Below are 14,384 nucleotides of genomic sequence, written 5' to 3'. Positions count from 1 at the left end.
TATCGTCAAATTCTTGACATATCAGAAGATTCAATTTATCACGTTAAGATAAAATATGATATTGCTTTTTTCTCTATTTGTGTAAGTATGTTGAATTCTGGTAGCTCCGTACATGCGCATTCTATGCGTGCCAGTCATGCTTCACTCGTGCTGAATCGTCGATCAAATAATTGACATACTAAACAGCTGTTCTGCAGTTAGGGACATACGTGTATAGTGAACAGTACCATGTCGCTCCCAAACGAGAATTACTCCATTGACATAGGAGGTAGGAATCAATGACTCTCACAGACTTTTATATAATCTATGTGATCGTAGTTGTTTTACCTGGTGCTTCTAACCTGTATCATGGCAAATAGATGTATAATTTCTTTATTAACTCCAAATATTATTAAAACAAAATATATAAGATTTAATTACGAATTTTTACAATTACGCGCGCAATTTTCTCGTAAGTATATATAAATATTTATGCATCTGCAGTTTGACTTTTATTAGTTTCTTTCTTTTTTATTATTGAGATTTATTTTATCATATAGATTCATATTTTTATATTAATTATGTTATTGTGAGATAGTAAAATACTCTGTAAAATAGTTAAGGATATGTTAATAATTAATATAAACAAAAATAAAAATTAACATATTTAAAAAATTTTTGAGAAACTTGAAATATTTCATGTCTAAATTTTGCACTTTTTTCACAGATATGCGAATGAAATACAAAAATAAAAACGAGACCTTCACGGAGGATAATTTAATTAGTAAAAAACCCATTGGGCAATTTAAAGCATGGTTCGAGGAGGCGTGCAATACTCCACAAATATTGGAACCTAATGCGATGCTTCTCGCGACAGCGACGAAGTAATATTGAAAAAAAAATTACTTTTGATTCTACGAAACATATGATATTAAATAAATATAAAACGAAACACGTATGAATATGTATCATACATTATGAGAAAAATTTGTCTATAGATACAATGGTCATTATTTTACAGTCTGCTTTATAATTATCAAATAGAGTATTATTACCACTTACCTAGAGAAAAAAAGAGCTAATTCATATGCTAATAGGAAAATTGTGCAAGTACATTCACTAACATAATCTTTAAAAGCACAAATGTGACATGATTTATCATTTCAGGGATGGTGTGCCATCTGTACGTGCAGTGTTATTGAAAGGCTATGGTACAGAAGGCTTTAAGTTTTATACAAATTACGACAGTAGGAAGGGTCGTGAACTAGTAAGCTTGGACAATTGACATTCACATGATGAAACCTGAAAAGGAAATTGCATTATTTGGTTTATTTTCAGGCCGAAAATCCACGTGCTGCGCTCACCTTTTATTGGGAATCTCTTAGACGAAGTGTATGTTCATTGTTTTACAAATAGAATTTTTCTTCTTCTTTTACATAACTCTTTAATTAATTTGTTATGATAATATTCATGTTTTACTATCAATTATTTTAGATACGTATTGAAGGTATTGCGGAGAAAACGTCAGCGGAAGATTCAGACCGTTATTTTCAGAGTCGTCCGTATCCAAGTCAAATCGGAGCTATGTCCAGCAAACAAAGCAGTGTGATCGCTAGCAGACAGACTCTCATTGTAAAAGAAAGAGAGCTACTCGCGAAATTCCCAGAAGGTCAAGTTAAAAGACCCGATTGCTGGTAAGTAACATAATTAAAAATTATAATTAGTATATTATTATATTATTATTAGGCCCGCCTATTAAATCAAAGAATTAGTTGTTTATTCTGAATTTGATTAAATAAAAATTTGATGAGAAATATGCATAAATGTAAGAAAAGATTAATGGTCATATGTGATGATACATTGCCAATTCGAATTAATGTTGACAAACTTACGTGAATTAATAGTGATGTAAACTTGTGTACTTCCTGTTCTGTACTTTTCAAATTTAGATTGTCCTTATCGTTTATTCATAAAAACTGCTTATGAATTTTTATTATTATATTGTATCATAGCAGATAACACATAACATATTTCAGGGGCGGTTATCTCGTTGTACCACATTCCATAGAGTTCTGGCAAGGTCAGAGTGATCGTCTTCATGACAGGATTCGCTTTAGACGTCCAAAAGCGAATGAGAAAATAGACAATATACTCGTGCATAAAGGAGAAAATGGGTGGGTTTACGAAAGGCTTTCACCTTAGAAAACAAAAACATATTTTTAGGAAAGACGCGAGAATGAACAGCTTTCATATGTATAAAAATGGTCAACTAGTCGTTGTGTTGTAAAAAATCGTGCTAATGTTAATTACTGCAACATTCCGAGCCGATATCTCATATTTGCATGAAGACAATAATATTATACATCAAATATACAATGTTCTGGATATGGTTTTCTCGTGAGTTTCAGGATTTCTCTGTTCACTCCTAAAATTTATATAGTTGATATTGTTGAATAGTTGATATTGTATATTGTTGAATTGATAAAAAAATATATCTCTGATTATCATTAATCACCATTTTGACTTCTCCACATTAATTTCACATCGAAGTACCCGTCCTTTAATATAAGATTCTCGAATTGCCTCATTCCCCCACCCACACCGAAATAATAGGTTTTTCCAGCAACAAATCTAATAGGATAATTATCTGTTTTAGAATTTATATTTACACATAAAATTGAAAAATCTTTATCATATACTCACCCAAGGCCATTAATTTTTAATCTCTTCTTAAAAATCTCATATAACTTTTTATGATTCTCCGGATTGTAGATTGTTTCGCTCGTAAAGATATAATCGTATTTTTTATTTTCATCATCGTCGAATAATGTCACGAGAGAAGCCCAGTCTCCAGCATAAAATTCACATTTCGTAAGTAAATTCGCATGATTGTCAAAATTCAATAGCACATTGGGGATAGTTACGGACCTTAGCACTTCTGCATTCTACAAAAATTATCTTGTTAATCATAGTCCATTTTAATGATTAATAAATTATATACAATATATTATATTATTATACAAACATAATCTTGAAAATGGACCGTGGAATTTTTTAGAAGAGCAATGAGGCCGATCAAGCCAGCACCGCATCCTAAATCCATAATGAGTTTATCTTTCAGTTCGATTTTCTCTTCCAATATGTACTGGCTCAAATCAAACGTGCATTCCCAGATTTTTAATCCACCTTAATATTATGTGATTATTTTTAATGTACATATCAATAAAGTTTTACATAGGAATTAAAATAAAATTCAATTCTTCAATTAGTCTTGAAAAAATTGTATTTTAAATATTTTTTAATTTTTATAAAACTTACCTTCATATTTTGCTGGAATAAGATCGGAATGTTGTGTCTCAGCTTCAATAATATTCTGACAATTATGTTTGGTCAAATCCTTTATCACTTTATCGGAGCGGATTAATTTTAGATTATAATCAGGAAATACTTCGGTCTCTGTATAATAATCTGCTCCATATTTTGCGCCGATTTGTTCGGCTGTTACCTCGAGTTTGGAGGCAGAAATCCATTCTAATTTATCCTTTTTATCGCTATCTTCTAAAATTATTCAAACTGAATTTTTTTATGGACGAATGTTTCGTGTTTGTGAAAATATACATCAGTCGAAATTTTGCTGGAAAATAAATTAATCTAACCTAAAATTATGAATAAATACATGTATCTCTTGAATTTTACAAAAGTATAATTGACCATACCTTCATCAGTGCCAGTTGCTGTTTTTGCAAATCCAAATTTAAACATTTTCTACAAAATTTTAGATATGAAATCAAGAAATTAATGTTTAGTAAAATCAGAGAGAAAGAGACGCCACGGCCCGGTTTTACGTGATCCCTGGAAGCGATACGCCCTCTGGGGACATAAAAACGTGGACATTGAACTACATAGCCAATGTCCACGAATGTTCTCAATGGATAACACAGTGTGCACAGTTTTGGTTGCAATCCGTGCTATGTTCACAAAATTTATTAACACATTTTGCTTATTCACTTTCACCAAAAAATAATTTGTTATTTCTCCACACTGGCAATAATTTACTTTTAATATCAAATAACCATGTAAATATTGTCAATATTCTAATTTTGCCAATAATATCTTGATTTTTGGTAATTTTTTTTCTTTTATTAAACGCTATTTTTACATTCTACATTTTACAAATTAAAACTTATTTTATATGAAAAAAAAATTTTCTTTCAACAATTTAATAATTTAGAGTATTATATTGTTCTACAAATACAATAATAAACTATTAGATATTGATAGATTCAATTAAATGAAATAAAAATCAGATATACTATATGTATACGTATATATACAAAATTTTTTTAATTAAAGAAAAATGTTAATTTTTTACTTATTTAAGTAAAAATTGTTCGAATTATATCGTGTTCGCTGTCATAATCGTAAAAATTTCATTAATTTTCATTATATATTATTTTAAAAAAGATAAAATAAAAAATAAAAGTTTTAATTTTTTCTTGACAAGCATTTTAATTTATATAGCTAAAACATTAGAGCTAAAAGAAGGTCCCCGCTAAATATTTAATCGTATAAATTCTTGTATTACTAATAAAAAAGTTAATACGAGACACTTTCTGTAACAACTAATCGTGATTTGAAAAAAAAGGAAAATTACTTATCAAAATTAATTAACCCAGATCATTGTTGCAAGAGATTCTTATGTAACTATATATATATATATATATATATATATATATATATATATATATATATATATATATGATATATAAATACATATTTATATAATAATTTTATTTTATTTAATTACTATAATTCTATTCATCATTGACTCATTTAATTCATCTACTTGTCGCTTTGAATTTACAATTTTAAGACCAGGACGTTTGATATATTAATTTCGGGAAAAGAAACTTTATTAATTATTGTTAATTAATGCCGATTATCCAATTGGCATACTTGTACGCGATTAGTAATATTTAATTCTAAACTTTGTAATATTTTACTTTAGAATATACTCATATTTTTGTGCGATTGATATCAATATCAATCGGCGAATATCGTGGGGTTGTGCGCGCTTCGGAACGCCCCGACCGATCGATCTATGCCGGCGCGTATCGATTTGGGTATGGATCCACGGATGGATCGTGGTTGGCGGCTTTTCGCGGGGCGCGGTTTCGTCGGCTCGTTCGGGTGGCCGACAAGATGACCGGGAACGGAAAGGACCGCTTTGCTCGAGACTCGTAGAGCGTTTGGATATGATTAAAAAATGGGCACTCTGCGTCTCTGCCCATTGTCCGGCGTGTGTTGGCCGGGTAACGAGGGCGCGGGGTGGTTTCGTTACGCGCATTATGGCCAGCATTTGACCACGTACTTTTCCAGCCAGTTGGACCTACCTTTGTTGCTCCTGGCCATATTCATTCTGACTCGATTTTTAGCCAGAGATCAAAGAAGAAAAATAATTCCTTTCTATTGCCGGTTAATTATTATCGCCGGCAAATAAGACGACTTATATTTGTTTAGGATCGTACGATATTATAATCGTTTTCTAGACGTGTTGTATATGTCATTCAGTTGTTTAAACTCGCAAAAGATAATATAATCATGTATATACCAAAAAAATTATATTCTCGAAATATATACTTTTATAAACTCTCCTTATAGATATATTCTTAATAAACCAGAATATTTTCTTCTTTACATAATACATATCTTATATATATAAATTAAGTAAAACTATGTACACACACATATATATATATACATATATTTAACTTATCAAAGTTTTAATAAATAGCCAATGTCAACAATTTATAAAATTGTTTTTTTTGTAATTATTGAAATTAATGATCTCAAATATTAAATAATATAATGGTAAAAAAATATCCATTTTAGTATACATTCTTACATGAAGAATATCTAAAATTACTCTACTCTTTAGAAGATTTCTCCCTTAAACTAATATTAAGAAAATTCTTTTGAGATTTCTATCTATTTTAAAAGAAGATATTATAAGTAAAGTACTCTTAAGATGAGAATATAATTTTTTCGATGCATATAAAATATATTAGCATGTTAGATACCCCTCTGTCGGCAGGTCATTAACATTTGTATCTTTAAAATTGTTTTATAAAACTCATATATATAAATATATAATTGAAATAAATATTTCATATATATGTTATTCATCATATATATTTTATATGTATCTTGCATAAAATTGGAATAAATATTACATTCTTATTTTTAAAATATTTTTCCTTTTCTTTCAATTTATATGTATAACTTTTCTATTTTAACAAAATTTTCTATTAAAAAAAAATGAATACAAAAAATACAAAATTTTATCTTACATATAATAAAGATACAAAAGAAATTTTTCTATGATTCAAAATTGACTCAGAACTCACTAGAATACGTTATCCTGCCGTCCGAGAGTTAAAGCAACGGATTTATCTACAATCTACATCTCTATCTACCAGAATCTCTACATAAATTCGTTGCTTTAAAATATAATAAAAATTTTTGTCACTCACCGACACTGATGCGCAACAGCAGAGCTGTCGATATCGAAGCTATGTTATCTGTAAAATACAAATATAAAGTCCAAATTATAGCAGCGCTTAAAATAATTAATATTTAAGAATTTCTTATTGTACTCATTAAATTTATATTCGATGCGTACAAAAATAAGCAGATATCTAAATATTAGATAATTTTGTAAATTAAAAAAACTTTTCTTTTTAAATAGAAACTTTTATAAGATTTATACAAAAATCTTTATCTCTAAATTTCTTTCGATTAAATCATTCAACTAAAATAATCGAATTATTTCGTATAAGGCATTTATTAATTAATATACAAATAATATTTACCCTGGGGTTGCTCCGCCGATGCAGGATGCCTCTCCTAGGCCTCCTCCTCCTCTCAGATTGTAAGGGACGTAAGGAACTATTGTTTTATACGCGCGATATACTTTTTTTAATTTGTTGAAACCGCACAAAAATAAAATCGCGCTATATTTTAAACCGTACAAAAGTTAAAACGCGCGATAGTTTGACGACACTCCCGCACTTTTACGCGCGATACTTTGACGGCACTCCCGAATTTCGGAACGATCGAAAATCCCATTTAATCACGCGTGAGAATAATACTTGGAGTCGGCAGGTCGGGCACGATCAAATTCTAAGCAAGAGTTAAGAAGCTGAAGAAGATGAAAGATCGAGAAAATCCCATTTAGTCGGCATTAAATACGATCCCCGATAACAATTTCGTGATCAAAATATATTATACGAAAACACGACCGCGATCGCGACGAAGCTGAGATGAATGTCAAAGCAGTAGTGCCCTATATGTCACCATGGTCGAATCTTATTTCGGAATCATTTTTGACGTATTTTAATAAGTTAATATTTATCGCGTAATATTATCGTATTATTATTACGTATTATCATCGCGAAAACCGTATACGGCGCGTTCGACCTCGATGTGATTGCAAGAACGCGAGACGCACCTGCCGGCGCCGGAGTAAAAGCACGTGCGCATCGTACGCTTGCCGGACTCGGAATGAATGGCGCACAGCTGTCACGAGTCTCGTACGCCGTACGCGGCGATCTCCCCTCTCTTACTATGGAATGCGTGACGTCAAAGACAAGGTCGAGTATGCTCATTCATATCTCAAAACGCTCGAAAATTCGCTTCTGAGTTACTAGGAGAACATATTTCGCAAAGAAGGTATCGCTCATCCCGCCGATTGTAGCAATAGCTCTTTGCGAAATATATTCTCCTAGTAACTCAGAAGCGAATTTTCGAGCGTTTTAAGACATTACTGCTCGTGAAGTACATTGCCGATATTTATGTAAAATATTTTATTAATAAAAATTCATATTTTAATCGAATAAATTAAATAGTATAAGCTATAATAGAAACAGGCACATCTAATAAAAAACTTTTTTATAATAAACAAATATTAAAATATTAATAAATTGTATTTAATACATTAATTTTTAGTGATAGAATATCTGTTCTTTTCTCTCTTTCTTTTTCTTTTTCTGATAGAAAAAAAACAAACATACGTAATATATATAAATGAATAATTAAATAGTTACGATGAAAGAGAGAACATTTATTTAATATAATATGACAAATTTCTATAATTACAGAGAGTTATACATATTTAGTAAATGTAATAAGCACAGGCAGTAAATTTGTATATATTTTTCATTATTAATTTATATTCAATTATTATACATCTATAAATATATGTGTGTATCTATAATATAAATTTCTATCGCTTTTACAAATAATTGTTCACACACACGCACATACATCATTGATATAATTTTTTACGAATATAATAAATAAATCGTGCAATTATAATAGTTATACAGTAAGTTATAAGATTGCTTTCGTTGAAGTATTTTACAAATTTCGTAATCGCGTTTCATGTATTATAAATATATCGCATTAAATCGAATAATAATATTATTTTAGTTAAGGAATTTTATATGTATTTTAGAATCATTTGATTGTACATATTTCAACGCGTTAAATTATATCACGTAGTATAGTGCGTATTTGTTATTGTCTGGCGCGAGGAGAAAGAGAAAAAGAGAATGAGCATACTCGACCTTGTCTTTGACGTCACGCATTCCATAGTAAGAGAGGGGAGCCCGGCGGCCCGGCGCGTACGGCGTACGAGACTAGTGACAGCCATGAGTCATTCATTCTTACTCCGGCTGTCATAGTGTGCGCACGTGTTTTTACTCCGATGTCGGCGCCGGCGCCGGCACGTGCGCCTCGCGTTCGGTCACCTCGAGGTCGAGCGCGCCGTACACGTTTCTCACGACAATAATATACGTAATAATAATACAAATAATATGCAATAATATTACGATAAATCTTATCGTGTTAAAGTATGTCTAAAATGACTCCGAAATAAAATAATAACATTCGACCTTGGTGACATATAGCGCGCTATTGTTTTTGACATTCGTCTCGGCTCTTGGCTCTCGGCTCTCGGCTCTCGGTTCTCGGCTTCATCGCGATCGCGGTCGTGTTTTCGTTCATATTTCCTGATTTCGATCACGAAATTATGTAGTCGGGGATCGTATTTGATGCTGACTAACTGAGATTCTCTCAGCGTTGCTTTCCAGTGAAAAATGATTGATTGAGGAAGATGTTGCCAAATGGATGTCGATTATCGGCGTTTAATTTGCATTTTTTCAATCGTCATTTCTTACTGGGCAACAACGTTTACACGCCTCAGTATCGCGGCTGAGGCGAATGCCGGCCGCGTAAGACGTATGTTCAGTATAGAGAGATACATGAACGCGCGGTTAATATTGAGCTAACGCTCGATAATCGGTTGTTGAGAGCACGGTCTCTGCTTCGGCAACGGGTTTCGGTCCTAGTCGATTAGAGGTCGGTCGATTGTTGGAATAAATCGTTGATGGGCCCCTTTTCTTGTACCGGCAATACGACGTATCGCATTGAGGACGTCGACTGGAGGATTTAGGTCATGATTTACGCTCAGTAAAGAGGTCCGATCCAGTTGATAAATGTTCAGATTGTTAAACATTCATGAAATGGATGTTCCTCTTGATCCGTCTACCAGCCCTATGACGTATCATGTGGACTGTCTGTATGATAGACACATATGCTCATCCGAAATCGTGCCTAATGAGTTTGAGTCGGTCTGAGATGCGGAACTGCACGAACGAGAATCGAGCGTACCCCATTCGCGATCGATTCCCTCGATCTTCCGTCCTCTTCCGATTCGGACTTAAACTCTTGCTCGGAGTTTGATCGCGCCCGACTTGTCGACTTCAAGTATGATTCTCGTGCGTGATGAAATGGGATTTTCGATCGTTTCGAAATTCGGGAGTGCCGTCAAAGTATCGCGCGTAAAAGTGCGGAAGTGCCGTCCAAACTATCGCGCGTTTTTACTTTCGTACGGTTTAAAATATTGCGCGATTTTATTTTTGTGCCGTTTCAACAAATTAAAAAAATTATATCGCGCGTATAAAACAATAGTTCCTGACGTCTCTTACAATCTGAGAGGAGGAGGAGGCCTAGGAGAGGCATCATGCATCGGCGGAGCAACCCCAGGGTAAATATAATTTATATATTATTATTTGTAGATTAATTATTATAAATCACGTATATGATTTAATTCAGTTTATTTAGTTGATTGATTTTAACAAGAGAAACTTCGTGGTAAAGACTTAACATAATCTTATAAAAATCTATTTATTTAAAAAATAGTTCTTTTTTTTAATTATATAATTATTCGATAAAATCTGCTTATTATTGTACGCATTGAATATAAAATTTGATGAGTACATAATAATAATTTGATGAGTATATATAATAAGAAATTCTTGAATATTAATTATTTTCAGCGCTGCTATAATTTATATTTTATATTTGTATGTTACAGACAACGTATAGATTCAGTATCAACAACTCCGCTGTTGCACATCAGTGTTGGTGAGTGATAAAAAGCTTTTATGATAATTTAAAGCAACGGATTTGTGTAGAGATTTGTAGATGTAGATTAATAGACTTGTAGATAAAGATGTAGATTGTAGATAAATTCGTTGCTTTAACTGTCGGACAGCGGAATGCATGCATGCCGTACTTTGGGTCAATTATAAATTGTAAAAAAATTTCTTTTTGTACGTATTCCAAGAGAAAATTTTATATTACATTTTTCATTTACTTTTTTTTTGATTTTTGTTAAAATAGATATACCATTTGTATATTAACATTGAAAAAAAAAGAAAAATATTAAAAAAAATAAAAATATATGATTTATTCTAGTTTTATGCAAGACATACATGAAATATTTATTTTAATTATATATATTAGATTTTTATAAAACAATTTTAAAGATACAAATGTTTAATGACCCGCCGACAGAGGGATTGACATGCATGCTACTATATTTTACACCGAAAAAATTATATTCTCAGCTTAAGAATATTTCATTTAAATTTATAATATATTTCTTTAAAATAAACATTAAGAAGATCTTCTTACAATTAGTTTAAGAGAGAAATCTTCTAAAGAGTGCTTTCAGATATTCTTAGCAAGTAAGAATATATATACTGAATAGAATATTTTCTTATCATTATATTATTTAATATTTGAGATTATGAATCCCAATAACAAAAAAAAGCAATTTTACAAATGGACATTTGCTATTTATTAAACTTTGGACAAGTTAAATATATATAATATATTAATATATACGATAGTTTTAATTTCATTATAAATAAGGTGTTTTAAAATATATCATGGTAAAAAATTATTCTTATTTATTAAGAATATCTATTAAGAAGACTTATAAAGTCTACATTTAGAGTACAATTTTTTCGGTATATACATGATTAATATTTGTTATATATCTTTTGCAACTTTCGACGACTAATGATACGCATTTACAAAACGATTGTATTATAATATCATACAATCCTAAATGAATATGAGTCGTCTCATTTGCCGGTAATAATTATTACCGGCAGTAGAAGAAGTTATTTTTCTTCCTCAATTCTTGGCTCGTAGAAATCGAGTTAAAATAACTATAGCCAGGAGCAACAAAGGTAGGTCCAACTGGCTGGAAAAATATAATATAAAAGAGAGATAGAGAGATTGAGAGAGAATATAATTCATCGTTGTGTTTTCTCAATTTTTAATGTTATATATAATTGTTAATGCGAAATATATAGGAAACATATCTCTACATTTGTTTAAATATGAAACATATAATCCAACATATTATATTCTTCTATAGTAATTTTATATATATGTATATAAATACATATTAATAATTTTACTTTATTTTATTTTACTTAATTATTATAATATTATTCATTAGTTTAACACGTTTAATTCACCAATTTGGTTTGTTACAATTTTAACAACGGAATATGTTTCATACACTAATTTCGGGAAAAGAAACTTTATTAATTACTGTTAATTAATGCCGATTATGCAATTGACATACTCGTACGCGATTAGTAATATGTGTCTTCTAATATCTTCGAAAGTTCAATTTTTATTAATAAACTATTTTATATAAATATTGGCAATGTACTTCACGAGTAGTAATGTATTTTAAAACGCTCGAAAATTCGCTTCTGAGTAATTAGGAGAACATATTTCGCAAAGAAGGTATCGCTCTTCCCGCCGATTGTAGTAATAGCTCTTTGCGAAATATGTTCTCCTAGTAACTCAGAAGCGAATTTTCGAGCGTTTTAAGATATATTACTCGTGAAGTACATTGCCGATATTTATATAAAATATTTTATTAATAAAAATTCATATTTTAATCGAATAAATTAAATAGTATAAGCTATAATAAAAACAGGCACATCTAATAAAAAACTTTTTTATAATAAACAAATATTAAAATATTAATAAATTGCATTTAATACATTAATTTTTAGTGATAGAGTATCTGTTCTTTTCTCTCTTTTTTTTTCTTTTTCTGATAGAAAAAAATAACAAACATACGTAATATATATAAATGAATAATTAAATAATTACGATGAAAAAGAGAGAACATTTATTTAATATAATATGACAAATTTCTATAATTACAGAGAGTTATACATATTTAGTAAATGTAATAAGCACAAGTAGTAAATTTGTATATATTTTTCATTATTAATTTATATTCAATTATTATACATCTATAAATATATGTGTGTATCTATAATATAAATTTCTATCGCTTTTACAAATAAATAATTGTTTACACACACATCATTGATATAATTTTCAACGAATAAATAAATCGTGCAGTTATAATAGTCATACAGTAAGTCATAAGATTGCTTTCGTTGAAGTATTTTACACATTTCGTAATCACGTTTCATGTATTTTAAATATATCACATTAAATCGAATAATAATATCATTTTAGTTAAGGAATTTTACAGGTATTGTAGAATCATTTGATTGTACATATTTCAACGCGTTAAATTGTATCACGTAGTATAGTACGTATTTGTTATTGTCTGGCGTGAGAAGAAAGAGAGAGAGAGAGATGAATGAGCATACTCGACTTTGTCATTGACGTCACGCATTCCATAGTAAGAGAGGGGAGATCGCCGCGTACGGCGTACGAGACTCGTGACAGCTGTGCGCCATTCATTCCGAGTCCGGCGAGCGTACGATGCGCACGTGCTTTTACTCCGGCGCCGGCGCCGACGCCGACGCCGGCAGGTGCGTCTCGCGTTCTCGCGAGAGGTCGAACGCGCCGTACGGTTTTCGCGATGATAATACGTAATAATAATACGATAATATTACGCGATAAATATTAACATATTAAAATACGTCAAAAATGATTCCGAAATAAGATTCGACCATGGTGACATATAGGGCGCTACTGCTTTGACATTCGTCTCAGCTTCGTCGCGATCGCGGTCGTGTTTTCGTATAATATATTTTGATTTCGATCACGAAATTGTTATCGGGGATCGTATTTAATGCCGACTAAATGGGATTTTCTCGATCTTTCATCTTCTTCCGCTTCTTAACTCTTGCTTAGAGTTTGATCGTGCCCGACCTGCCGACTCCAAGTATTATTCTCGCGCGTGATTAAATGGGATTTTCGATCGTTCCGAAATTCGGGAGTGCCATCAAAATATCGAGCATAAAAGTGCGGGAGTGCCGTCAAACTATCGCGCGTTTTAATTTTTGTACGGTTTAAAATATAGCGCGATTTTATTTTTGTGCGGTTTCAACAAATTAAAAAAAGTATATCGCCCGTATAAAACAATAGTTCCTTACGTCCCTTACAATCTGAGAGGAGGAGGAGGCCTAGGAGAGGCATCCTGCATCGGCGGAGCAACCCCAGGGTAAATATTATTTGTATATTAATTAATAAATGCCTTATACGAAATAATTCGATTGTTTTAGTTGAATGATTTAATCGAAGGAAATTCAGAGATAAAGATTTTTGTATAAATCTTATAAAAGTTTCTATTTAAAAAGAAAAGTTTTTTTAATTTACAAAATTATGTAATATTTAGATATTTGCTTATTTTTGTACGCATCAAATATAAATTTAATGAGTACAATAAGAAATTCTTAAATATTAATTATTTTAAGCGCTGCTATAATTTGGACTTTATATTTGTATTTTACAGATAACATAGCTTCGATATCGACAGCTCCGCTGTTGCGCATCAGTGTCGGTGAGTGACAAAAACTTTTATTATATTTTAAAGCAACGAATTTATGTAGAGATTCTAGTAGATAGAGATGTAGATTGTAGATAAATCCGTTGCTTTAACCCTCGGACGGCAGGATAACGTATTCTAGTGAGTTCTGAGTCAATTTTAAATCATAGAAAAATTTCTTTTATATCTTTATTATATGTAAGATAAAATTTTATAT

General features: G+C 31.0%; 2 protein-coding genes across 4 annotated transcripts; one reads left to right on the top strand and one right to left on the bottom strand.

The window, feature by feature from the left end:
- The first annotated feature begins 128 nt into the window (after window positions 1-128).
- Window positions 129-2,181, top strand: LOC140676461 (pyridoxine/pyridoxamine 5'-phosphate oxidase). Of its 2 annotated transcripts, none has more exons than XM_072911546.1 (6): window positions 129-268; window positions 707-863; window positions 1,147-1,246; window positions 1,318-1,371; window positions 1,474-1,673; window positions 2,016-2,181. In XM_072911546.1, exons 1-6 carry the CDS (start codon window positions 229-231, stop codon window positions 2,179-2,181), a joined length of 717 nt encoding a protein of 238 aa, XP_072767647.1. In that variant the 5' UTR covers window positions 129-228. The 2 variants fall into 2 exon arrangements, with proteins under 2 accessions (XP_072767647.1, XP_072767646.1); XM_072911545.1 differs by lacking the exon at window positions 129-268 and adding an exon at window positions 284-451.
- Window positions 2,182-2,269: 88 nt separating this feature from the next.
- On the bottom strand, window positions 2,270-3,859 carry LOC140676460 (histidine protein methyltransferase 1 homolog). Of its 2 annotated transcripts, none has more exons than XM_072911543.1 (6): window positions 3,696-3,859; window positions 3,298-3,537; window positions 3,005-3,165; window positions 2,683-2,924; window positions 2,495-2,610; window positions 2,270-2,404 (listed from the first exon to the last, which is right to left on the bottom strand). In XM_072911543.1, the coding sequence occupies exons 1-6, from the start codon at window positions 3,739-3,741 to the stop codon at window positions 2,337-2,339; spliced, it is 873 nt and encodes a 290-aa protein (XP_072767644.1). In that variant the 5' UTR covers window positions 3,742-3,859; the 3' UTR covers window positions 2,270-2,336. The 2 variants fall into 2 exon arrangements, with proteins under 2 accessions (XP_072767644.1, XP_072767645.1); XM_072911544.1 differs by having other exon boundaries at window positions 3,298-3,534.
- Between the last annotated feature and the right edge of the window lie 10,525 nt (window positions 3,860-14,384).

This window comes from Anoplolepis gracilipes, chromosome 2 (genome assembly GCF_047496725.1).
Source record: "Anoplolepis gracilipes chromosome 2, ASM4749672v1, whole genome shotgun sequence".
NCBI lineage: Eukaryota > Metazoa > Arthropoda > Insecta > Hymenoptera > Formicidae > Anoplolepis > Anoplolepis gracilipes.
This window is presented reverse-complemented; position numbering and strand designations above follow the sequence as displayed.